Source organism: Cervus elaphus, chromosome 12, assembly GCF_910594005.1.
Source record: "Cervus elaphus chromosome 12, mCerEla1.1, whole genome shotgun sequence".
Classification (NCBI taxonomy): Eukaryota; Metazoa; Chordata; class Mammalia; order Artiodactyla; family Cervidae; genus Cervus; species Cervus elaphus.
The window spans coordinates 74310115-74336598 of NC_057826.1; the positions used below are offsets into that span (position 1 = coordinate 74310115).

Below are 26484 nucleotides of genomic sequence, written 5' to 3' on the forward strand. Positions count from 1 at the left end.
TCTCAAGATGACATTCTCAGATCACAGTACAGGAGAACAATAGGCTACTTGTTAAAATACTAATTCATGGGCCCCACCCCAGAGCTACTGAAGCCAAAGCCTGAGGGTAAAGCCCAAGCTTCTTACCAAGCTCTTTGGGTGGTAAAAAGTGCCTGAAGAAACGACTCTTTTCTGGATGCAGTGGCCCAAGGAGGACAGGACATAGGCAGGCAGACACAGTGCCCTGTGTCTCAAGACACCTGTTTATTGGGGACACAACTCTGCGACAGGGATGACAGGAATCGTACCAAAAATAGCGACGTCTACAGGGCCCCTGAAGGGGCTAGAAGGGTGCAGTGCCCCCCACCCCCACCCATTGTACAAAAATAAACTCTCACGCCTATGGACCAGCAAAGACTGGCAGAGCTGCCCCTCAGCAGGAACACTCCTCTCTGCCAGCCCTGGGACCCCGTTCTTTGATCCTCACCCCTGCCACTGCTAAGGCACTGTGACTCTCCCCTGGGCTGGGTGGGTGTCGCCCGCCCACCGTCCTCACGCTCTCTGCTCCTCCACCTCTGGTCCGCCCGGGGCTGGGATATGGGTCCCACGCTGCCCGCTGCTGGCTGCTCTACCCAACTACCTCTACCGCTGCCCCGCTCCGGCGGGGGAAACTAAGCTACCGGCCCCCTAAGAGGGCTCCCTACCTTTCTTGGCCCCCTAGCCCAGCCTCTCCGGATCTCAACAGCCCGGGGCCCTCCTCCCCTTCCTGCGGAGGAGTGGGAGGGGTCTCTCCTGACGGTGCTCGGGCATAGGGCGGGGATGCATCGGCCTGGGGCGGCCTGCGGCCCCGAGCCCTGCGGCTGTGGTGCACTTGTAGGTGCAAGGCCATGAGCTCGGGGGCTCCAGTGGCGAAGGGACAGAAGAGGCATCGGTGGAGGGCACCCCCTGGCCCAGCCTCGCCTCCCGGCCCTGCCCGCAGGGACAGGTCCAGGGGCTCGGCCTCACCGCCTCGCCCGTTGCGCAGGGTCCTCCCGGGGCTGGCGGGCTTCCGACGGGACCCCGGCGCGCCGCCACTCGCGGGAGGCCGGGGGCTCGCTCTGCCCTCTACCCAGGTCGCAGGCTGCGGAGCCGCCTTGGCTCCGGACGACTGGCCCGAACCCCGCTGGGAAGGGGGCGGCGGCTCTGGGGGTGGCCCGGGACCGGCTCCGCTCTTCTGCTCCCGGTGGTGGCGCTGCAGGTGATACTTGAGCGAGCCGGACTGGGTGCCCGCGTAGTCGCAGTGCGGACACTTGTAGGGGCGCTCTCCTGGAGAGGAGGGGTGCGATGATGGCAGAGTCACGATCATTGCCCGCCCCTACCCGCATTTCACTCCACGGACAGGCCTTTGGGCCAGGCCAAAAAAAAACACTGCCTCACCCACCCTTCTGATTTGAATTAAGAGGTGTTTCTCGTGGCTCTCACCCGCACCCCTCACCCCGCTTCCTGACCTCAGCTCCCTCCCCATCCCGGAGGTTGCCCCCTCACCTGTGTGCACTCGCAGGTGCACTTTGAGGTGATGCGCTGAGCGGAAGGATTTTCCACAAAAGGGGCAATCCTTGCCGGTGGCCCCCCGGCCCCCTTCAGGCCGGGCCCCTCCAACTAACAGCCCATTCTCTTCTGCAATACACGCATTAAAAGAAGTCAGAGGGACCCGTTGCCCTAACTCTAGTAGGTCCATGGGCCCCCATACCCACCCACAGGACTGCTTCCCCTCCCAGCCCAGGAGGAAACCAAATGTTTGCGGGAACCTGAGAGGTTCGAACTAGCTCTGAGTTGGACTGTGCCCTCAAAGGGTCGTAAAGCCTCTACGGGAGGAAAACCGAGAAATGAGAGGTGGGTCCTTTGTAAAAGGAGGGGGCAGGAGGGCAGTGGCGGCGTCAGAGCGGGCCACAACGTGGATCCTTACGTACCCTGCGTGGCGGTGGACCTCGCCTGGGCCCCTGCGGCAGGCCCAGAGTGCCCCGGGGCCTCGCCTGGGCGCGGGGGCAGGGAAGCCAGAGGGCCCACCGCCCTGCTCCGGGCCCAGGTCTCTTCTTCTGCCTCCACCACCTCCTCTTCCTCGTCTGGCTCCTCGGTGCGGTGCCTGCGAGCCCGGGCTGGGAGAGCAGAGGGCAGGGGGCGGAAGCTTCCAAAGCTGCGGCCAGCCCCGGGCTCAGCGCCCTCACCGTTGGGCCGCGCCTCGCCGGCTCGCAGGCTCAGGTAGCCCAGGAGGCTCGGAGGCTCACGGCGCTCAGCCGGGGTGGGCGCCGGGGCCAAGAGGAGCGCAGGGCCCAGAGGCTCATAGGCAAGTAGACCCAGGTCAGGAGGCTGGGGGGCCCGGGCAGGCCCGGAACCAGGCCCCGGAGCACGCAGTGGGCCCAGCTTGCTGGCGTGCACTTTCATGTGGTTCTTCAGGAACCAGGGCTCCTTGAAGCAGCGGCCACAAACAGGACATGCATGATCGAAGGAGGCCTTGTGCTTGCGCATGTGACCCTTGAGAAACCAGGACTGCGTGAAGCTCTGGCCACACACTTGACAGCGGAACTCCGGAGGCGCGGGGGGCTCCTCGGGAGCAGCAGGAGCGGGGGCGGGGGTTGCCTCACTTTCAGGCTCCGGCTCTGGCTCAGGGACCGATCTAGGTTCAGGCTGGGGTGGAGGCTGGGGCTGGGGCGCAGCCGAGGCGGCCGCCAGGGGGCGTTCGGGAGCTCCGTGGGCCGTCAGGCTGTGGTGCAGCAGCTCCTCCTCCTGGCTGGAGCCGAAACTACACAGGCCGCACTTCCAGGGCCTGTGCAGAATGTGCAGGTGGCGTTCGCGCTCCGCCGCGGTGCGAAATTTGCCTTTGCAGAAGGGGCAACGGAAGGCGGACGACGAAGGAGCCTGGGGCCGCGCCAGGCCCTCGGTGGCTGGGGTGGCCTGCAGGCCCCCTGAGCTTCGAGGTCTCCCCAGCCGGGCCTCCCGCAGTAGAGCGCGCTCCTCCAACTCCAGCAACAGGCGCGCCGCGGGGCTTCGCGGGCGCTCGGGCTGGTGCGTGCGCAGGTGTGAGCGCAGCAGCGCCCGCTGCGCCGCACGGTGGCCGCAGTGCGGGCACTGGAAGGCCTGGGCGCCTGGGTGCGCCCGCAGGTGCAAAGCCAGGATAGAGTTGAAGCGGAAGCGCTTCCCGCATACAGGGCAGGGGAAGCGCCGTTCGCCTGCGCGACTTTCAGACCAGCCCACTGCTCCCATCCCTGGAGACCCGGCGCTCACGCCTGGCCCGTTGGAGTAGCGCTGCAGATCCAGTTCGCCGTCGAAAGCCGGGGGCGACGGCGCTAGGTGGCCGACCGGGGCGCGGGGACGTGAGCCCTGTGGAGAAAGATGTAAACAGAGCGAAGGGTGGAGAAGGGAGAGCTGTGGGGCAGACATGGACATGGAGAGCCAGAGGAACCCAAGAGAGGGTGGATCGGGGCCTGAACCAAGAACACCGGGGGCCCCTCCCACTCACCTCGAGGAAGTTGGGGGATGAATGGGAACTGAGCTTTTGGGACCACGGAAATAACTTAATAATGGGAGGCCAGAGAGACAGAAAGAGAGGTAAGGAGGGGAGGAAGTATAGTTGCAGGTACTTGTAGGTTCAGGCCAGAGCCTCACTCACCTCCATGGACCCCCTTCACATTCTTTGGTTCTGAGGAGTGTACGGAAGAGGAGGGGGGAAAAGCTGCTAGTGAAGGCAACAGGTGCTGAAGAGCTAAAGCAAGAGAGACAGATTTGGAGCAAAGGATGAGCCCTGATTTTCAGCAGTGGAAAAAGTCACCCCTAACCCCAGCCTCTTCCAGAGAGCCCCAAGCTCTTAGCACCCTGGAATCTATCCCTTCTCCTCCCTTACATCCTGAGACAGCAGGAAGCTGCTGTCTTCAAAACTTGTACTACTTTATTTGTCCACAAGGCTCCCTGATAACCCAGATTTCTTCCCCCCCAAATTATTCATTTTAAATGCCTTATCCACAACAACCATCACCACCACCACCACCACCACCACCACGCCCCCCACCCAAGTCTCTGCCACCCTGGTGGTGGAAGAGACCATCACAGTATACTCTTCTCTCATTTAAACTGGGCTGTGCAGTGGGAAAAGCAAATGGGGTCGGCTTGCCATGCTCCTCAGCTATCCAAGTGGGACCAGTTGCTCTCAGACCCCTAACTGACCAGCCAGCCAAACATTCTTGCAGGCTCCATAGTTCTTCCTTCTGCCTTTATCCTGTCTTTCTGTCTTTCCCCCTTATTCTTCCTCCCTCCGCCTGGATTCCTGATCCATTCATTTCCATTCATTACAGAGACTCATTCATGCATGGGAGAGAAACACCTCCCAGCAGCAGAGTCTGGAGACAGACAGAGGGGGAGGGGCATGAAGGGGGAGAGAGCCAGAGGGAAAAGGAATGAAGAGAGAGTTGGGGGAGGAGTGGAAGTTAAGAGGCGCTGCTGGCCTCGGGAAGGGGTTAAAAACTGCAAATACCGGATAGAATTCATCCCCTCGTTTCAAACCTTGGAGCCTGCAGTTTGACGGGGCACCTCAGCCCCTTTGTCCAGGGCTGTTCCGAGGTAGGCTTTCCTCCTCTCTGCAGGGGAGAGGCTCCCTCACACAAGAGGAGGATTACACTGGCTCTGAGCTCAAGAGGCTGGAGTGAGGGACGGGGGGCGGGGCTGGGCCATCTGCACAGATAGGGGCTCAGCACAAGCTCTGAGCTGAAAAGGGTTAAAATTCTCCAGGCTACAATTCCCTGGGCCTGGGATGTGCAGAGCTCCAGTTCTGAGGAAGGAGAAGAGCACCGAGAGGAAGAGGACTTCGGGGTGGGGGTGGGGGGCGAGGATCTCCTGATTCTAAGCTGCAGAGGAGGTTAGCATTAGGACTTAGAAGCAACCTCAGAATTAAGATTCATGGAAATAGGCCTAGAAGAATGACCAGAAGTCATCTAGTCTGTCTTTCTTGCTTACATATAGAACTGTATGTGGTCAAAGCTAGACAAATGTGGACCTTACCTGAATTCTTTTTTTTTTTTTTTTTTTGGCTTGAGACAGAATGTTTGAGGTATAAAGAACCTCCTTACAATAGGCATTATGGAACTGAAATTGGTTACAGAGAAAGAAAAGGATTCAGCATTATTTTGCTTAAGGAATTGTAACAGAAGAGAACTGAGCTAGGGTCAGCCCTGCAAAGAAAAAAGGCTCTGGAGACCCAAGGATGCTTTAATTTTTGACGTTTAGTAGATGGGACAAGACGCTATGAAGGGTCAGGTACCTGTTACATGTGGAATCTGGGTGATGGGAATTTTATTAACAGGAGATTAATTAACAAAATGTCTTTGTCCAAGGTCACTAAACAACCTCCACCACAACTTTTAATATCTTTATTTCTGCAGCTCCAAATTAAGGCATCCACTCTCATCTTCTGGATCCTCCAAATAAGCCCCTTTCCTGAGACCAAGAGCCTTGTTGAGTTCATTAAGTAATATAATGAAAGATGAATTAGTGTAGGACTGAGGGGGTACACAACACTATTGTGGGCCCAGTCAGATCATTAATAGCCCTGCAACCTTCAGTAAATCACTTAACTTCCCAGTTTACTCATTTGTAAAATAAGGGGGTTAGACTAATTTATACTGATGGTCCCCTCCAGTTCAAAAGTTTTGTGGTTCTGAGTCATAGGACTCTTCTGGACCCCAGAGAGATGTTGAAACAAATGGTCATTCCTTCAGTACCATGGAGAGTGCAGTGGGCTACCAGAGGAGCCTCTTTGGCCACCTCCATACCATAGAGCAATCAAGTGCTAGAGGGGCCACATTTGCCATTTTAGCACCTCACATAAGGCAATGAGAAAAGCCAGAGGATTTTTAGAAATTCTTATCTGGAAACCGTAGAGGGGGAAAAAGAAACCAGTGGTACCAGAGGGATTATTTTGGCCTTTTGGATGTCACTGAAAATAGACAGATGTAACAGAAAATAGATGTAACTAGAAGAATTTTAATTAGCTATAAGGAGTGTTCTGACAGTTACAGTTTGTACATCCTGGAATGAGTTACTGAGGCATCATATTTGGGTCCATCACATTCTGTTGCTCTCCTGGGGATTCCCGGAACATCCTGGTGTACAGCCAATCTGGTATATTCAGAGGAAGCAGATGGTGGGGGAGGAGGGGGAGGAGGCTGGGAATACTGCATGGTCATAGCTGACTAACCTATGGGCACATACTCTGATTCTGAGAAGATTCTAGGGCCCTTAAAACTGCCTATAGGATAGTAAACAAAATACCTCATGGGAGGCTGATCTCATACCAAGGCAAGTAGAGTAGGAATTGGGCAAAGCTTCCTCCCAAAAACAAAACAAAACACTGCTTTGCACATAGCAGTTTTCCAGGACGGAAATGCAGTGATATACAAGAAAGCTCAAAGTGAAGCTGAATTCCCAAGCAGAAAGTTTCCCCAGAGGGTAGCCTCAAATCAACAAAACCCACTGAGAGACCCTCCTAGACTCAGTCAAGATCTCCAGAATCATCTCCTCACCAAAGAGGTCGCAAGAACCTGATCCCACAAGTTCTTCTCAGTAGGAGAAAGCACTGACAGAGCCCCAGAGCCCCAGATTTTATGAACTGACCTGGAACCCAGATCATGCATGCATTGCCTGTGGGCAATAATCAGAGTTTTCTATAGTCAGGCCCTAAACACCAACCACGAGACTTAGCCAGGCAGTAGCACTGACCTACTTCCCACCCTCAGTGGGAATCAAGGGTTATTTTGCCCTTATTTGGGTTCTACAGGGATGTAGGGCCAGGGATAGGGATCCAAAATCTTTCCAAAGCAATAGGCCAACTCCTTTTATGTGCTAGGAGACCTGGTGGGAAAGGGGGTGTGGATCATCAAACCTTACTGAGTAGGGAAGGATGGAAGGGTTGGTTAGAAGACTCTTAGAAACAACAGGGACAAGTACATAGATGCATCTGCTGTCTGGAGGACCATGAAGATTCAAACTTTCTGTTTCAAAAGCTTTTAGGGTCAAAGTGTAAGGGGCAATGGTTCAGGACTTGAAGTTTTGGGCCTGAAGGACAGTGACTAGGTCTCTGTCTCTGGTCATCTCTAATACTCGATGTTTTTCCCTCTGAGAATTTTTACACCTTCCAAATCCTCTAACAATTATGATTAATGCTGTACTAGATGGAGTTGAAAGGGAACTCCTTAGGTGGTCTAGAGTCAAGACCACCTTTATCACATAGACACGCCACTAGTTCACTTTTATGGCCTCCTTCCCATGGTCCTCTGAACTGCACCGCTCAGGTGGTTCCCCCAAAACTGACCTCATAGCACAGCCTGCCCACCTTTTAGACTGAGTTCTTGGTAAAGCCTCCTTTCTTCCATCCTCACTACCCTGAGTGGGGGGCTACAGACCTCAGTTGTGGGTTTCAAATGGACAGCAAGAGGTGAGAGGGAGGTACACCTGCTCACCTACAGCCACCCCACCATGGTGAATCTTATCCCAGAGGCATGTCCCAAGTTGACCCCTCTTCTGAAAGTTCTGAAGGACCTGGATCTGGGGGAGGGGCATGCAGCCCGCCCTAAGCCCCCTTAGCTGGAGCTGACCCTAGAAAGGTCAGAGTCTCAGCACCCATATGAACCTCAGTTCTCAGATTAGGGGGTGGGGAGTGGGTAGGAAAGACTCTGGGAAAATCTCCCTCCCAGAAGCAGGTTGGCAAGTAGGGCAAGACCTTTGATCTTGCACAAGAGGTTCTTCTAGCAGCACCCCGGGCCCCTCCCGGGGAAGATAAACCAGAAGGATGATGGGGGACAGGGTTGGGAGACTGGGAGGCCAAGGCTCAGCTACCCGGGCCCGGAGAACAAAAGCTGAGTTGCAGCCGCCTCCGCCGCTGCCGCCGGCCGAGCTCTTTGTGACACTTTGTTTGGGACGCAGAGAGGGAAGCACCCCCCCATCCTCTCCCCTCCCCCATCCCCCGCTCCCGGAGAGTTTGGGTCCCTTCCCCCTCCTCCTCCATCAGCCCTACCTGGGCCGGGGGGCACTCATCCACTCTGGTTCCCAGTTCGGCCGCCCGGCACCCCCAGGCCCCTCGCGCCCTGCCTTCGGGCCCCTACAAAGACGACCGCCCCCCCCACCCCCGCTGGCCTTTCCCCTTTGGTGTCCGCTTTCCCGACTCCCCCACCTGCCCCCCCTCCTTCGAGGCCCCCCTAGCTCTCCGGGCTTCCGTGGCCGCCGCCCCCACCCCGCCCCCCCAGGAGCTCTGGGCGAAGTTTGCTTGGGGCCGAGCCGGCGCCCCTCCCCCGCCCCCGCCCCCTGCACCTGCTCCGAGCCGGGCGCGCGGAGCGGGGCCCCCCCTCCGGGAGGGGGGGCGGGGGCCGGGGGCGGGGGCCGGGTGGCGGAGGGGGGGCCGGGAGTGGGGGGAGCGGCTACTCACGAGCCCCGGGCGGGCGGCGGCGGAGCGGGCGGCGGCGGCGGCGGCGGCGGGCGGCGGGCCGGCGGCGCGGGCGTCAGCGTTACGTGGGGCCGGGGGAGATGCGCCGGGCCCCGGCCCCCCCGCCCCCGGCCCGGCCCCCGCCCCCTCCCCGGTCCCCCGCCCCCGGCCCCGGCCCGCATTGTGTGCGGCGGGAGGCGGCCCGGCCATTAGCATGCGGGGGGCGGCGCGGCGGGGCTGGGAGCCGCACGGGAGCGGGAGCGGGAGCGGGGCTGTGGCTCCGGGGACTGGGAGCAGGGGACCCCGGGAGCCGCGAGAGGCGGCCGCCAGGGGCGGGGTGCGGGCCGTTTGGAGACTGGGGGCGCTGTCGGAGGAGGGGGGGGGGAACGGGGGTGGGGCGCACGGATGATTCCAACAGGAGACTGGAAGAGATTTTGAAAGGTCATCTCGTCCTTCCCCCAGCCTCCAAGCAGGACTGCCCCTCCCACCCTAAACCCGGACATACCAGGGAAGGAGCTGGCTCTGCCGCTCTTTCTGCCCCAACATGCACAGACTCGGGAAGTTCTTCCTGGGGTTTTATCTCAAAGCCTCTCCCTTACAATTTCTGTCTCTGTTTTGGGGGAGGAGGAGGGGCGATTATAGAGATAGTTAATGTCGGCGCCGTGTAAGAAACATTAAAGTTACTCTTCGGTCCTTTCTGTTCTTGATAAACAATTCCTGCTCCTTCCTCTCGAATTCTGTTTTTCCATTCCTTAAGTCACTTTAATGGCTCTTCAATACAGCAAATATTTACTGAGTGCTTACTAAGTACCAAGCACTACGCTCAGTGCCGTGGGGGATGAACACAGCAGGGGAATGTGGTACTCTCCCTCGAGGAGATTGTAATCTACACAGGGACTACAAATTTGTAAACTGGATACTTAGATTTGATCAATATTTCACTGAATGCCTGATCACATATTTAATAGTATACAATCCTTCCAATAACACTTCTGTAATTAGTCTGCATTTACAGGTAAGGAAAATGAGGCTAGTCTCTTTCCACTGGCCTACCAGCTAAGGGATACTCAGTGCAAGCCCAACATCTCACATTCTGTCAGGCCATCGCCACAAAATAAAATTAATGTACATAAGGATAGAGGAGAGAGTAGACACAACAGTTCTCAGGATCCCTTTAAATGTGATTCTCACTGCCCAGGAAAGAAGAGTGGGCACAGTGTTCCAGTGAGTTGGCACAGCACTGAACAGGGCAGAAGTGGCTCACACAGAAAGCCACTTGCCTCCCAGGACCCTGCCTCCTAGTTCTAACTCCTGGGGTCTTCTGGCTCAGTCTTTGGTCTTTAATTAATAATAGCCATTCATATTTATTGAGCATGTATGTGCCAGGTGCTGGACTGAATTGGTTCATATGCATTTTCTCTTTTAATACTTAAGGCAACCCCTTGAGATTGGTATTAATTTGCCTTTAATGATAAGAAAACAGAGATTAAGTAACTTGCCCAAGGTCACCTGGGTTGCTCTGGGATTTCAACATAGATCTGGTTGCCTCAAGAAGTCAGGCTCGCACCAAGGTGGGCTTTTCCTACTTTTGATCTACAGAATATATATTTGGGCCCAGGTGATTCTGCTTCTTTATTGCTGTTCAGTAGCTAAGTTGTGTCCAACTCTTTTCGACCCCAGGAACTGCAGCACACCAGGCCTCCCTGGTGTGTAGAAATAAATGACCCCAGTTTAGCTTCTGAATAAGTGCTGTAATATATGGGCATCAGGTACATCAGTATAAACTAATCAGCATCATTAATGGTTATTATGTACCCACTCTGAGTCAACAATCCTTCCCAGTCATATTACTGTCCGCCTTTTTTCACTCAGTTTCAACAAACTGAGGTTCAAATTGGTAGAATAATGTATCCAAGGCCACACAGCTGGGAAAGTGTCAGAGCTTGCCTGGCTGCAAGGCAACGTCTGTCCCTCAAAAATATTAATTGTTGCAATAGTGTCCTTTCCAAGACTGACCATTTAAGGACCATCTTCTAACATGTCTAACTACAGGTTATCACTGAGTCAAAAACAATCCCTACTATAAATAGAGCTCTCCATCCACTTAGTCAGTGCCCAATCCAGAGTAAATCCTTCAAGAAAGGAATGGGAGAGGAGAAATTGTCCAGAAAGTGAGAGATAAGAAGCCAGGTCTTGGCTGGTGTTGGGACAAACCTTCAAGTGGTAATGATGGGACTAATCCAGAGAGTGAGGTGGGATTTCCCTACAGAATGGCAAGTAATTTAAGGAGGAAGCCCCCTAAAAAAGGAAACATTAGATGGAAATGGGACATTGGAGCCCAGGGTGATAGTATCCATGTCGATAGGTGAGTGATCAGAAGAGGCACCAAGGATGGGCAGAGACGGGGTCAACAGGAAATGGGAACAGAATGAGATAGGGCGAGGTATCTAGTAGAGTGAACTGAGGCTGGTGTCTACCCACCGCCACTCCCTGGATCCATAGGCCCTCATAGGGACCTTTGCCCCACCACACCTCAGCCCTGAGAGCCTGTCTCTGCCAGGACAAGTTTGTCGTCTGCTCTGAGCTACCAGGAGCCCCGCCAGGAGCTCCAGGCCCGATTGGGACCCATCCCTTTGGAGCAGCTGCTTCAGACTAGGTAGGTATAAGGACTCTAAGCCTCAACTTCCTGGATATTGAAAGCGGGCAGAGGGGCAGCTGAAAGAGATGTTGCTGTATGTCCTGTCTTCTGATGAGTATCATAATGCATTGTCCCCAGGCTAGAAATCACGGAGCTCTAGTGATCAAGGGAACCATGGAGGACAGAGCCGGTCAGCAAGAGAGACCTAGCCTTCGTCTGGAAAAGCTACAGCACTGGGCCAGGCACAGGCAGAGTGGGCGCCTCCTGGTGCTGGCGGTGAGACCAAGCTGCCCCACCCCGCCCCTCAGCATGTTCACGTGTCCCCCCAGTTCAGTCCTACACATGTTTTGTAAGCACCTATCAAGTGCCTGAAACTGTGCTAGGCTCTGAGTGGGAGGAGGGTGGAGGAAATATAAAACAAACAAGGCAAGACCCTTAATCTCCAAGTAGATTCTCCATATGGGGAAAACACATAGGCAAGTAACTGAACTACAGCATGAGGCAGAAAAATTAAAAGATATCTCCTTCTCCTTATGGCCCTTGGTTGACTACTCTCTGGCACTATGCATTCCTCCCAATTGCTGATCTCTAGAAGAGCCAAGGATTGGGAGGAAGGGAGTTCCTGAGTTTCCCTTCAACTACACTGCATCTGGCCTCCAGGTGAGCCAGCTGTGGCTGGCAGTGGCTGTGCTGCCCTTTGCTGTCTCAGTAGCCTGCCTGAACTCTGCTTGTCACATGACCACAGCACTGCCACTTGGGCCTGGCATACTGGTAAGAACTACCCCGTGGGAGGGTAGAAGGAAGGGCCCCTCCCTAACAAGCCAGACCTCACCACTTGCCTTTCTCATCATTCAGGGTCTCCTCACTGGGATTGTTACCCTTGAACTGCGCAGAGCACCCCGTCTCTGGAAGGTGAGAAGGGAAAAGAATGTAGTACTATTCTCCCACCCCCTAAAACACACACACACACACATCTCAGTCTAGGAAGTGAATTTCTGTTGACTAATTGTGTCAGCTCTCTGCCTGTGACTGGCCTAAAACCCCGAGAGGGGAAAATAAGAAAGTTAAAGGGCTGATGGTCTTGTTTGGAGGTGGAGGAATAGGAGCTGAGTTTTGTTTTCAGCTAGGCTACAGGTGGGGCTTCAGGTTCCAATGAGTCCCCTAGGCTGGCAGGACTCAACTGGCTCACTGGCAGGTGCGCGCCATGATGATATTCAACACCTTTAATCTGATCTCGGGCTTCATCGCATTGGTGGTCGAGGTGATGAAGACAGCCTTGATGTCTGCCCCAACTGTCTCCTCCCAGGTACAAGTGAATAAAGGAGAATGTGGGAGGATGCGGAGGCAAGAGGAGGGGAAAGGACAAGGGCAGATAGGTGCAGGGTCCCCTGCAGCACACCCTCAGCCCCATCTACCTACAGCTAGCCGGCTTGCTGATGCTGGAGCTCAGCGCTGAGGCCTTCACTCTAGGGGGAGTGCTGGTCTCAGCATACGCCCTGTTCCTGCTGAGCCAGAGGAAGCCAAGATGCTGCAGAAGCCAGAGTCTGCGCTACCAGGAGCTACAGGAGGTATTGAGGGCAGGGAGGAAGCAGAGAGCTAGAAGCTCATTTTTTCACTGGCTATCCTGGTCAATGGTACTTAAGAGAAAATGGGGCGGGGCAGGCGGGGTTGTTAAACTGAAACTTATTAGTTTTCTGGCTTTGGACATGTCTCTCCTAGTGATGGCTAGGAGACTCAGACCGTAAAGCAGTGCAGGAGACCCGGGTTCGATCCCTGGGTTGGGAAGATCCCCTGGAGAAGGAAATGGCAACCCATTACAGTACTCTTGCCTGGAAAATTCCATGGACTGAGGAGCCTGGTAGGCTACAGTCCATGGGGTCGCAAAGAGTCAGACACACTGACTGACTTCACTTTCACTTTCTCCTAGTGATGGGTTAGAGGAAACTGAGTATCTAAATGGTTGGGGCTAGAAATGTGGGAGAGCTTTAGGAATGTGACTACATATTGGAAGGACTATGGGAACATGAGGGAAAAAAATGGGAGATGAGGAAGCTGCATCTCTTTGGGATTCCTTTCTCACACTTTAAGTTTGCTCACCTCACAACTGTCTGGTTTTCAGGGCCTCTCAGAGTTGGAGGAAGTTCCTGAGTTGGAGACTGGTCCCACAGTGGCTAGCACAGCAAAGAGAACAAATGAGTGAGCTGGCAAGTGGAAGCAGACATGTGCTGCTCTCCTACCCGACGGGAACATTCTCCAGACTCTCCTGCACCGCATCCCCCTGAACTCAAATTAGATGGAGTCCCCTGAGACATACATGAAGTCCAGTGGAGTGCCTTCAATTTTCACTCTGACTAGGCCCCTTGCTTTACCCTTCCCTGCTGGGGAAAGCAATAACTAGACTGAGTCTTTCATCACCTCACAGTCCTGAGAATCTGACTGCCTGCAAGATAAGATATCTTTAAACTAACTTTCAGCTAGATCCATTTCCTCCCTTCCATTCTTACCCACTGCCTCCCCAGCTTCACATCTGCCTCATCTCACTGTTTCCAAGATTTCCACCTTTCACAATCCCATTCACTCCAAACCCGGGTTCCCGTACACGCCCACTCTGAAATCAATTCACTACTGGTGCTTTCGTTCTCTCGCTTCGATCTGGTGCCTTTCTACTCTAGCGGAAACTACAAATCCCAGGATGCCTCGCCGCCCCGTGGCCTGCTGGGAAATAAAGAGCCTTCCCTTCTGTGGTGGGGGCGCTGTGCATCTGCTGAATGACGCGAGGCGCTGGAAATCTGGGCCTAGACGAGCGTTTCCTCGGACGCGACCACTGGCCCCGCGTGCAGGGAGGAGCTGGGCGGGCAGTTCTACGCGGGGGCGCCACCACCCCAACCTCGGTAACTGAGAACTGACTGGGGTTCTACATTCCTCCATCTGGTAGCTTTGGAGACCGGCTGGGGTTGAGGGCTGCCCCTCGGCAGAACTGGGGTTTCCCAGATGCTGTGGCCGCGCCCCCTCCCACAGTGCCCAGGTCCAAAGTCCTGAGACTTGGAGCGCGCGCGAGAAAGGGGTTGGAGATGATGAGTCAGAAGCCCAGGGCCCTTCTCATCCCCCTCCCCCGGGGCCTAGGCGCCTGAGGAGGACGGACTGGCTGGGCAGACGGGGTGGACAGGGCAGGAAGAGGGAGGGACACGGCGACCCAACCTAAGGTTTTCCCGCCTCTTGTGAGCTAGCCGGTGTAACGATCCCGCGTTGCCGCCACCCTTTCTCTCCAAGGCGGGAGCGGAACTGCGCAGGCTCAGCCTCTCGGCAGCCCTGCCGACCTTTGATCCCAGCTGCGGCGCGCTTGCTGAAGCTCTGGTTGTGCTCAGCCCCCACCGTTTATGACCTTTGCAAGTGTGCAAAGATGGCAAGTTCAGGTGGGCTTGAGAAAAGCCCAGGAAAATGAGGGCACCCAGTAGCACCAACCGGACAGCTTGCTAGCCGCTAGAGAAACTAGAAATTGACCAGAGCTGCAATACTAAGAAAACTCACCCCAAATTCACATAGTGCCGGGATGGGTGTGCGCCTCACATTCATTTTTGTTCCCACTTGAGAAGGCTGCTTCTCCAGGCTTAACCAAGCCCAGGCACCAGTGAGGAAAGAGCGCAGCCTGGCTGCATTGCCCTGACATTGCCGTGGCGCCAGCTGTTTGTGACACCTTGGGAGTGGTAATAGTTGCCCTATGACAAGATTGTGTGAGTATTAGTGGGTGGGGACAGTTCTGGGATTAGGCTCTGGAATGAGAAAACAAAATCTCCCCCCGCCCCCACGCCCAGTCTAAATGCCGAAATAATGGAGAGCTCATCTGTGAAGCACTCACAATAATTTTCCTCAAAATCAGAAGGTGGTGGTAGCTGAAGAAGCTAGGAATAAAAGTCAACAATTCATTCTTAACTGTCTTCCACGTAGGAGCAACAAGTTTTAGTGATATGATCAGATATCTAGGAATTGCATTTTAGTTCTTGGAAAAGTTCAGTTACCATGCAGATGAACCTTGTATCAGGTTAGGCTAGGTTATGCTGTGGTAACAATGCCAAAATCTCAATGGTCTAAAACCGTGAAGGTTTACTCTCTGGCAGGGTGCTCTGCTCCTTGTAAACTATTCAGGTACCCAAGTCCATGGAGCACCACCATTTTGAGTTCCTACCATGTCACCATGAGACTAATCCCCCCTCCCCCCATCTCCAGCCCCTTCCCAAGTTGGGAAGTAAACATGAAGAATTGTTCAGGTTCTTAAATGCTTCTGCGTCAAAGGGATACATATCGCTTTCACACACACTTCATTGACAAAAACAAGTCATATAGCCACACCCAACTTCAGGATGGTTAGAAGGGCAATCTTCATATGCCTGAAAGAGGAGTAGACATAGTTCACTGAAAGAAGAGGAGGTAATCATTTGCAAGGATTCTTGAACAACTAAACAGTGGGAATTCATCCATTCCAGCAGTTATACCTGTATCTACTTCTCTGGTTTTGATACATGAACCACTAAAATGAAGTTCTTTTTTTGGTCCATGTCACATGCCTCACAGGATTTTAGTTCCCTGACCAGGGATGGAACCCATGCCCCCTACAGTTGGAGACATGAAGTTCCAGCCACTAGACTTCCAGGGAAGTCCATAAAATGAAGTTCTTAATAGAAACTTAATAGTTCCCCCTGCCCAGAATAATAAGATTGGGAGTCAGAAAATCTAGACTCTGGTTTTGATGTGTAAGTTTGGGCAAATCAGACCTCTCTGCAATGCATTTTGCTTAAATGGAGATTATAATATTTACCCTCTCTACCTTACTGGAGTACTAAGGCTCAAATAAATCACACGTGAGAAAAAGAAAAAAAAACTTTATAAAGCGCTTCAGAGGTTGAAAATAAATTGCCTATAGAGATGAGAAATAGTGTAAATGAGTGAAGCAGATTAGGCATGAGTTAATAGGGAGAGATGGGAACTATGGCAAACTAGAGAGCCCACATTCTGTTTAAAGACTAACCCTGCTCAACTCTACCCAATTATTGCCATGTGGGACTGTGGGCTTAGTATTGCCATTGTTCCAATTTTTCTATAATAGTCAGAAATTCTGACTTTTTAAATGTAAAATCTTCTGATTTTAAAATGTTAACAACTGATTTTCTTAAAACAGTACCAGATTTGGCTCATAGTCCTTCAATTATTATGTCTCCTTTATATACACATATGGTAGAAATTTAGAGTTTAGATGTGCAATATGGTTCTTGTAGGCCATCAAAGCCTTTTATAAAATTCAAGAGTCCTGTAGAGATTTAATATTAGGTTCTCAAAGCCATTTTTTAAGAATCATATCCCTCTCATATTGGTTTTCTGGGAGGGGTATTTTGCCCCAACAGGGATTATTTGGCAATTTTTGGGAGTGACAGCTTCACGGGTGGCAAAGAGTATGTAACCAAAAGAGAATTAAGAGGATAAATTGGAAGATCAGAGATTTAGTCCCAGTGCTACTGTTGCCCCTTTCCCGTGCATTGTCCTCTGCTAGCTGCAAGTGAAGACTGTGAGACTTGTCCTGTGGTCCTCGTTATCCCCCCACCCCTTCTCGGCCTACTGCCTACTGACAGAGTTCCTAGCTGCTCCATGAAAGCATTCTGCTTTGCTGCAGTGCTTCCCAGCAACCATTGTATCTGTCCCTTCATCAGTTTGGCAGCCGCTATAAAAGTCACTCATGTTTTACTTGAATTGCTGCGCATTGGAACTTCACAGAAAGAAGTGACTATGACAAGATTCCTGCTGACGTCAGTTTTAAAGGCCTTGACCCCATCCCCTACTTTAAGCATTTAAGAAATATGTGGCTTCATATGCGGCTGAATTCTGAGGTGGTTGGGAAATTCTCCATGTTGATGAATTTTACCCTGATTTTTTTTGAAATTCAGTCATTTATTCTGACCTCAAATACATGATTGCAGACAACAGACATTTCCCAAATGAGGTGTCAGCTTTTGCAGATGGCTCAGGTTTTGTGTCTTGGGCTGTGTCCTCTGCTGCCATCTTGTGGCCTCTTTGCTGCCCGGGGTCGAGGTCTCACAAAGGGCCTTCTTCCCTCCAGGTAATGGCGTGTGTCAGTGGCTTGTGGCTTCGTTGGAGAAGGAGTCTCTGCTCACTGTGGGGTATGTGCCAAATCCCTCCCCTGCTATGAGTCCACCTGGGCTGTGACACACGCCAAGCGCGTAGCAAGTAGGCTGGAGGCACAGGGCCCTTCTGGGTCATTCCCAGCCCTTGGGCCTCCATGTGTTATGCAATCCTGGACTCAAGCCAGAAAATCAGTAAACTCAACTACCCAGGAGTAATCGGAGCTGACCTCGCTTGCTTGGACCAGTGAATGGCCTGCAGCCTCTCTCTACTCACCGTCAGGGCTGAGATATCCTTTATCTTAGTGAGAAGAGATGATTACCCCATCAGGATTTTGTTTTACTGTCCAGGCCCATTTTGGTTTGCTCTGTGTACACACCGTTCCTTCTTGGCTTGTCCAGCCAGTGCTGCTTCAAGTTCGATGTTTAATTGCTGGATTGAGCAGGACAGTGGCAGTGGGTGTCACTGTTAAGCAGTGTTTCCTATAAGGATGACAGGATCTGAGCACTGTAGTGATCAGAGGTCCATGTCCAGGGCACAGGGAATCTAGGAGACTGCCCTTGTAGCTGGGCTATTGGTGACTGAGCAGCAAGTGACTCGTTCTGGAGGAAAGGCAGGAAAACTTCAAGTTGGTGCTATTTTCTTTCATTATAATAGTGTGTTTAAAACCTTCCAAGAGTTAAAGTATTAATAAATGTATAGAACTGTCCCCTAGCTGTTTGCTCTTCCTGTATATTTTACACATGTTTGGCTTTTTATGGAGAGCCCAGACTCTACCAGGCCCTCCTTATCCCTAACTGCAGAATTGGAGGAGGAGACAAAGGAGGAAGGGGACGAAAAACAGTTGCCTGTAGTTCGTTTTAATATGCTTTCCCATGTATAAAAATTTAGGGAGTCTGGTGCTCTGTGATGACCTGGAGGAATAGGATGGGGGAAGGGGAGGAAGGCTGGGGAGGGAAGGGCTGTATCTATAATTGCAGCTGATTTGCATTGCTGTATGGCAGAAGCACACATATACAGTTGTGTTTTTACACAACACTGTAAAAAACTTTTTAAAATTAAATTTAAAAATAGAAAAAAAAGAAAAATTCAGGGGAAGGGCCTCCTGTATAATTTCCTAGGCTATTAAACCGGTATGTGTTGCTTTATAACTCAGATGCTGTTTACTTAATGGGAGTTGTCTTCTGTTTCTTTTGGTTTTCCTTCTTTGCCTATATTTTTTCAGCTTATTTTAATTATATTTTGTGGTTCATGTTATTCCTTTTTATTTTTTATAAAATTTTTTTAAAACTTATTTATTTCTGGCTGCTCTGGGTCTTCATTGGTGCACATGGGCTTTCTCTAGTGTGGGTAGCGGAGGCTACTCTTTAGTTATGTTGTGCAGGCTTCTCATTGCCATGGCTTCTCTTGTTGCAGAGATGGGCTCTGCAACAGGCTTCAGTCGTTGTGGTACATGGGCTTCGTTGCCCCGTGGCATGTGGGATCTTCTCAGACCAGAGATTGAACAGTGTCCCAGGTTTGGCAGGCAGATTCTTAAGCACTGGACCATCTGGTAAGTCCTATATGTTATTCTTGATTCTACTTATGATCTGAATCTTTGGTTTATTTTTCTTCTCAGAAACTTTTCCTGTGTTCAATCCAGAGTGAATGAGTTGTTTTTGTTGACTCTTGTCTATTTTTCCTTGCCTTTTAAAGTTTTATTTATAAAGTATTTTCCTACAAGTCCAAGCTCCTCAGATAGAGGAGCTTTGCTTCTTTATAATTCTGTGCTCACTTTATGTATAAAGAAACTGCTATGTATCCACTCTCGTGCTTTAGACAAAATGAGAGGACTCAATGTCATGGCATAAGAGAAACAGGACTGATGTCTTTGTAAATCTCACAGATAATTATGAGGAAGAGAAACTATTGTTAGTGAGCCCAAGATGTGAAGCTGGGTCCAGTGGTGTCCTATTATAGAGAGGCAGAGAGGCTGGTTTTCAAGCAAAAGAGAGAAATGGAACACCTTTCTAAAGATGAGCTGCTTTGAAGTTAGTCTCAACCTCTGGGTAATGTTTGAGGTGTTTTGTGCAATGCACTTCTGTACAGTTAAGTTGTTGAAGTGAGTTTACAAGTATCAACCAAATGGTTGGAATGTTGTTGTTCAGTTTCTGTGTCATGTCCAACTGTTTGTGACCCCATGGACTGTAGCACACGAGGCTTCTCTGTCTTTCACCGTCTCCGGGAGCTTGCTCAAACTAATGTCCATTGAGTCAGTGATGCCATCCAACCTTCTCATCCTCTCCTCCTGCCTTCAATCTTTCCCAGCATCAGGGTCTTTTCTAATGAGTCAGCTCTTTGCATCAGATAGCCAAAGTATTGGAGCTTCAGTTTCAGCATGAATCCTTCCAATGAATATTCAGGACTGATTTCCTTTAGGATTGACTGGTTGGATTTCCTTGCTGTCCAAGGGACTCTCAACAGGCTTCTCCAACACCGCAACATCAGACTTTATTTTCACCACCAGACACATCCACAGCTGGGCATTGTTTCTGCTTTGGCTCAACCTCTTCATTCCTTCTGGAGCTATTTCTCTGCTCTTTTCCAGTAGCATATTGTACACCTACTGACCTGGGGAGTTCATCTTTCAGTGTCATATCTTTTTGCATTTTTGTACTGTTCATGGGGTTCTCAAGGCAAGAATGCTGAAGTGGTTTGCCATTCTTTTCTCCAGTAATGGTTGGAATAGATGACCTTTAATTCATTCTCCAACATTAAGATTTGGTTTCTCAGCAGTGATGGTTTTTGTTTTTTGTTTTGTTTTTTGACTGCTCTGCGTCTTCATTGCTGCACATGGGCTTTCTCTGCTTGCGGAGAGTGGGGGCTACTCTGTAGTTATGGTGTTGGGCTTCTCATTGAGATGGCTTCCCTTGTGAAACACAGGCTCTAGGGTGCTCAGGCTTCAGTAGTTGCAGCTTGCAAGCTCCAGAGCACAGTCTCAATACTTGTGGCGCACAGGCTTAATTGCCCCATGGCACGTGGGATCTTCCTGGAGCAAGGATTGAACTAATGTCCCCTACATTGCAGGACAGATTCTTAACCACTGGACTAGCAGGGAAACCCCAGTGATGGTGTTTTTTAAATGGACCCACCCATAATCTGGTGGCTCAGGCAGTAAAGAATCTGCCTGCAATGCAGGAGACGCAGGTTCAGTCCCTGGGTTGGGAAGATCCCCTGGAAAACGGAAAGGCTACCCACTCCAGTATTCTTGCCTGGAGAATTCCATGGACTGTATAGACCGTGGCGGGGGCGGGGGTCTCAAAGAGTCAGACACGACTGAGTGACTTTCACTTTCAAGGGTGATGATGATGACGGCAGTGACTCAGTGATGGGCAAGGTGGGAGTCAGGACTGTTTTTTGCACACATTGGTGAAAAGTCAGAACAATCAAAACTTCAGCGAGAAGTTAAAGCCATGTCATGTCAAAATAGCTAAGTCAAAACATCTCACTTTGGCACATATGTTTCTTATGTGCCTTATTCAAGCAGTGGTAAATAGTCCTAGCTCCAAATTGCTAACTGGTACTGATTCCTCAAGACTCAGTTTAGTCTTCACCTACTTCGGGAAGCTTCCCTGACTTCTCTCCTCACTACCAGGTACTTTTACAGTGCTCTACACATAATTCTATACTTATTATGAAGGGGATCAGAAGGCATCACCCCAAAATGTGTCACATTGGCATGGAGGTTGTCTTGATTAGAAGGCAAATAAGCAGCACACTCAGAAAGAGCCCTTTGCCCTCCCTCTAATAAAAGTGGAATATAAATTTCCCTTTGTAAAGGTCATCCCCTCCTATCTCTCATAGTGGGAGGAAGAAAAGCAACTATTACACGGCAGACAGAGTCAGCACCATCATGAATGTACACAAACAACCTTACTAAAATCACCATTATCTTTTATCAGTTTTCCCCATATATTTAGTTTCCTGAAATCTACCACTCCTAGAGCCCTAAAATGCTTCTCCTTTGTCTTGTCACTTCTCCACAGTTTATCACCCTTTGTTAAAATACTATATAATCCCCTGTGTCTAAGCACCTCTTTGAGCCATCATTTCTTTTCTATGAAGAGTCTCTGTATATATAAAAATTGAAATATTAACAAGTGAAATGTATATGCCTTTTTTCCTGTTAATTTGACTTTTATGAATTTAATTTGCAAGCTCCAGCTACTAAACCAAGAAAGTAGAGAAGTTTTTTTCTTCCCCCACAGATGAAATTATCTTTATGTGCCCACCTTTGAAGCAGGAACTATGTTTTGTTCCTCTTTATAAACCCAGAACCTAGCTAAGGGAATGGCATGTAGGAGACATTCAATACATGTTGACTGAATGAATAAATAAATACACTAAGTCTGAGGGAACTTCAACATAGAAACTCCAATGCAACATTCTGACAGTCATTCAGTCTCTGTTAAAAAATTAACAGTCATGGTCACTGGAGAAAGTCACTCAATCATGGCAGCTGGTTCCACAACAAATTCGTGATCTCAAACTGCAGCCAGATCCTAAAGGCAACCCCATAATATTAATACTACTATTGGCAGTTCTCAGTGTCTACAGCTGCTACTTCAAGTTTTTTGTCTTGTTTTGTTTTCAATAGTTATTCTAAGGTGCATCTGGAAGAATAAACAGATGATAATGAAAGAACAAGAAGTCAGGAAAGAAGAAAAAGAAAGAACAAAGAAAGGGTTTCTAGCAATAGTAGTAAGATGAGGCTTGATCTGTCAGCTATTAATGTGTAAGATGAAAAATTAAAACACTATGGTATTGACATCAGAATAGATAGATAGATGAATGGAATAGAATAGAGTCAAAAGAAGAGCTCCAGTATAAGATTTAATAACTTTTAGTAGTACTATTTCTTATCAGTTAGTTAATCATGAACTAAAATCAGTTTATGATATTGGAATAACTGCATAACTGTACTAAGTTAAACTTCTATCATATACCATATACCAAAATAAATTCTAGACATAAATGGGAAAAATCAAAATCATAAAAATATGAGAAGAAATATAGGTAATTATTTATACAGCCCAGGTCAAATGAGAGCTTTTAGATATAACATTAATAGCAGAAACTGCAAACAAAGCTAGTGGAGGTGATGAACAAAGCTAGTGGAAGTGATGGCATTCCAGCAGAGCTATTTCAAATCCTAAAAGATGATGCTGTTATAGTGCTGCACTCAATATGCCAGCAAATTTGGAAAACTCAGCAGTGGCCACAGGATTGGAAAAGGTCAAGTTTTCATTCCAATCCTAAAGAAGGGCAATGCCAAAGAATGTTCAAGCTACCACACAACTGCACTCATTTCACATGCTAGCAAAGTAATGCTCAAAAACCCTTCAAACTATACTTCAACAGCATGTGAACCAAGAACTTCCAGATGTACAACCTGCATACAGAAAAGGAAGAGGAACTTGAGATCAAATTGCCAACATCCTTTGGATCATAGAAAATACTAGAGAATTCCAGAAAAACATCTACTTCCACTTCATTGACTATGAGCTAAAGCCTTTGACTGTGTGGATCACAACAAACTGTGGAAAATTCTTAAAGAGATGGGAATACCAGACCACCTTACCTGCCTTCTGAAAAATCTGTATGCAGATCAAGAAGCCACAGTTAGAACCAGACATGGAACAATGGAGTGGTTCGAAATTGGGAAATGAGTATGTCAAGGCTGTATATTGTTGCCCTGCTTATTTAACTTACATGCAGAGTACATCATGCAAAATGCCAGGCTGGATGAAGCACAGCTGAAATCAAGATTGTGGGAGAAATATCCATAACCTCAGATATGCAGATGATACCACCCTTATGGCAGAAGAAGAACTAAAGAGTTTCTTGATGCAGGTGAAAGAAGAGAGTGAAAAAGCTGGCTTAAAACTCAACATTTTAAAAAAAAACTCAACATTTAAAAAACTAAGATCATGGCATCTGGTCCCATTACTTCATGGCAAATAGATGGGGAAACAATGGAAACAGTGAGAGACTTTATTTTTGGGGGCTCCAAAATCACTGCAGATGGTGACTGCAGCCATGAAATCACAAGATGCTTGCTCCTTGGAAGAAAAGCAGTGACAAACCTAGACAGTGTATTAAAAAGCAGGGATATTACTTTACCTACAAAGGTCTGTATAATCAAAGCTATGGTTTTTCCAGTAGTCATGTACGGATATGAGAGCTGGACAATAAAACAGGCTGAGTGCCGAAGAACTGATGCCTTCAAATTGTGGTGTTGGAGAAGACTTTTGAGAGCCTCTTGAACAGCGAGGAAATCAAACCAGTCAATCCTAAAGGAAATCAACCCTGAATATGCACTGGAAGGACTGATGCTGAACCTGAAGCTCCAGTATTTTGGCCACCTGATGCAAAGAGCTGACTCATTGGAAAAGACCCTGGTACTGGGCAAGATTGACGGCAGGAGGAGAAGGGGACAACAGAGGATGAGATGGTTGGATGGCATCACCAACTCAATGGACATGAGTTTGAGCAAACTCCCAGAGATGGTGAAGGACAGGGAAGCCTGGCGTGTTGCTGCTTATGGGGTCATAAAGAGTTGGACACTACTGAGCAAATGAACAACAAAGTAGAAACTGAAAGGAAAAAGATTGATTTTACATTAAAAATTTTAAGTTTTCTATCAAAAAAATTACAATAAATAAAGGTAAAGTTCAAATGTAAAGTTAAAGGATGACAGAATAACATAAAACTAAAAGATGGTTAGTATCAGTACTGAATCTTTTATTTTTTAATATTTATTTTTATTATTTGGCTGCTTTGGGTCTTAGATGTGACATGTGGGATCTAGATCCCTCACCAGGGTTTAAACCCCGGCCCCCTGCATTGTGAGCATGGAGTCTTAGCCACTGGACCATCAGGGAAGTCTCTGAATCTTTTCTTACAGAGAAATTGATAAAGACAAAACAGCCAATTTACCAAATAAAGAAATACAGTAAAGAAACTTAAATGGCCAATAAATCTATGAAAGGTGATTTGTAATCATAGTAGTTAAATAAATTCAATTTATTTATTTATCTATCTATTTTTTGGCTGCACTGCTCAGCATGTGAGATCTTAGTTCCCCAACCAAGGATAGAACCTGTGCCCCCTGCAATGGAAGTGAAGAATCTTAACCACTGGACTGCCAGAGAAGGCCCTAAATAAATGCAATTTAAAACAATAAGATGCTATTTTGTGTCAGTCATGTTGTTACTTTTAAATGCATAAAACCCATCATTGATGAGTATGCAAGGAAATAGGGATTTTCTTATTCCTCTGATAGGACTGTAAATTGGTAAACTGTAATGGAAAGCAACTTAACATCTTATATATACAGATTAAAAATTACCTACCCTTGGGAATTCTCTGGTTGTCCAGTGGTTAGGGCTCTGCACTTTTACTGCAGGAAGCACAGGTTTGAGCCCTGGTCAAGAAGCTAAAATCCTGCATGCTGCATGGCTTGGCCACAAAAAAAAAATTGCCTACCCTTGACCCAGCAATTCTGCATCTAGGAATTTTTTACAGGAATACTTTTGGACATATGTAAGGAGTTACCTACTGAAATGTTCAGTACATCATTAATTTTAAAAGTGCAAGCAGTTTTAAATATCTTAAATATAAATATATCTAAATATAATATATTTAGATTAAATTATTATATTTACATAATATCTAATATTATAACATAATATTCTAAATAAAATATCTAAATATAACACACAGTTCGGTGTGTGTGTTAGTTGCTCAGTTGTGTCCTACCCTTTGCAACCCCATGGACTGTAGCCCGCCAGGCTCCTCCATCCATGGGATTTCCCAGGTAAGAACGCTGGAGTGGGTTGCCATTTCCTTCTCCAGGGGATCTTCCCAACCCAGGGATTGAACCCAGGTCTCCAACATTGTAAGCAGACTCTTTACTGTCTGAGCCACCAGAGAAACAATATAGTTGTTGATTTTTTTATTATTATTCTTGTTTTAAAATTTTACTCCACACCCATGCCCCCTGCAGTGGAAGCGCAGAGTCCTAGCCATCAGACTGCCAGGGAAGTCCTAGTTGATTTTTAAAGTATAATAAACCTAGAGATTGAAATGTTATACTATATTATACTGGTATAAGAAGAGTAAAAGATGCCCATGGTATATTCCTAAGTAAAAAATTTTTCTTATCATTGCATCCAATTAAAAAATGGAAAAAGCCTTGAATAAAAAAGTCTTTTGCCATTTTTCTCCAAAAAATTTGCAAATGGCCAATAATCACATGAAAATGATGTCAAGCATCATTAGTCATTAGGGAAATACAATTCAAAACCACAATGAGATACTACTCTACTGCCTCACACCTACTAGGAGAACTATAAGAACAATAGCAACAAACGGAAAATAACAATTGTTGGCAAGGATGTGGAGGAATTGGACCTCTCATGTATTGCTGGTAGGAGCGTAAATGCTGTTTTGGAAAATAGGTTGGCATTTCCTCAATAGGTGAGACATAGAATTACTATGTGAGCCAGCAATTCTGCTCTTATGCATTTACTAAACAGGTGTTCAAACAAAGATTTAGATATAAATATTCATAGAGAAAAGATGGAAACAACTCAAATGACCATCAACTGATAAATGAATGCATATGATGTGGTATATCCATATAATGGAAAACTTCTTATCCCACTAAGCTACAACATGGATGAACCCTGCAAATACTGTGCTAAGTGAAAGAAGCCAGACACAAAAGGCCACATATTGTGTGATTCCATTTATCTGAAATATCTAGAATAGACAAACCCACGGAAGCAAAAGGCATATTAATGGTTGCCATGGGCTAGGAAGAAAGAATGGGCTAAGGCTGCGTAATGGCTATGGGGTTTCCTTTTGTGACGCTGAAAGTGTTCTGGAATTAGATAGTGGTAATGATTGCAGAACACTGTGAATGTATTAAGTGCCACTGAATTGTATACTTTAAAATAGTTAAAATAGTGAAATGTATATTATGTGAATTTTACCACAATAAAAAAAAGCACATTATAAAACAGTAGGTATAGTTGGTTTTGTTTTTCTGAAGTATATGCATAGGAAAAAATGTGTAGAAGGATAGGGACTCCTCTGGTGGTCCAGTGGTTAAGAATCGCCTTCCAGTTCAGGGGATGCAGGTCCGATCCCTAAACAGTTTCTGATCAGTCTCTCTCAGGCTTGTCTAACTCTTTGCGACTCCACGGAGCCTGCCAGGCTCCTCTGTCCTTCACTGTCTCCCTGAGATTGC

At 48.6% G+C, this 26484-nt stretch overlaps 2 protein-coding genes across 8 annotated transcripts; one reads left to right on the forward strand and one right to left on the reverse strand.

Annotated features, from left to right (window-relative positions):
• Positions 1-223: 223 nt before the first annotated feature.
• On the reverse strand, positions 224-14765 carry ZNF219 (zinc finger protein 219). 5 transcript variants are annotated; one of them, XM_043919421.1, is made up of 5 exons: positions 14589-14765; positions 3626-3718; positions 1929-3336; positions 1504-1635; positions 224-1284 (listed from the first exon to the last, which is right to left on the reverse strand). In XM_043919421.1, exons 2-5 carry the CDS (start codon positions 3629-3631, stop codon positions 680-682), a joined length of 2151 nt encoding a protein of 716 aa, XP_043775356.1. In that variant the 5' UTR covers positions 3632-3718; positions 14589-14765; the 3' UTR covers positions 224-679. The 5 variants fall into 5 exon arrangements, with proteins under 5 accessions (XP_043775356.1, XP_043775353.1, XP_043775352.1 ...); XM_043919418.1 differs by lacking the exon at positions 14589-14765 and adding an exon at positions 8928-9125; XM_043919417.1 differs by lacking the exon at positions 14589-14765 and adding an exon at positions 8426-8556.
• Positions 10231-13800, forward strand: TMEM253 (transmembrane protein 253). Of its 3 annotated transcripts, none has more exons than XM_043919441.1 (7): positions 10231-11078; positions 11199-11336; positions 11721-11831; positions 11916-11972; positions 12256-12372; positions 12482-12628; positions 13180-13800. In XM_043919441.1, exons 2-7 carry the CDS (start codon positions 11235-11237, stop codon positions 13258-13260), a joined length of 615 nt encoding a protein of 204 aa, XP_043775376.1. In that variant the 5' UTR covers positions 10231-11078; positions 11199-11234; the 3' UTR covers positions 13261-13800. The 3 variants fall into 3 exon arrangements, with proteins under 3 accessions (XP_043775376.1, XP_043775377.1, XP_043775378.1); XM_043919442.1 differs by having other exon boundaries at positions 12256-12366; XM_043919443.1 differs by lacking the exon at positions 12256-12372.
• Positions 14766-26484: the final 11719 nt, after the last annotated feature.

Coding starts and splice junctions, on each gene's coding strand:
- TMEM253 (XM_043919441.1), top strand. CDS start 11,235: ATGGAGGACAGAGCCGGTCAGCAAGAGAGACCTAGCCTTCGTCTGGAA. Junction 11,832..11,915: donor CACTTGGGCCTGGCATACTG/GTAAGAACTACC, acceptor CTCATCATTCAG/GGTCTCCTCACTGGGATTGT. Junction 12,373..12,481: donor CTGTCTCCTCCCAGGTACAA/GTGAATAAAGGA, acceptor ATCTACCTACAG/CTAGCCGGCTTGCTGATGCT.
- ZNF219 (XM_043919421.1), bottom strand. Junction 1,636..1,928: donor GAGGTCCACCGCCACGCAGG/GTACGTAAGGAT, acceptor CGTGTATTGCAG/AAGAGAATGGGCTGTTAGTT. Junction 1,285..1,503: donor GCACCTGCGAGTGCACACAG/GTGAGGGGGCAA, acceptor CCTCCTCTCCAG/GAGAGCGCCCCTACAAGTGT.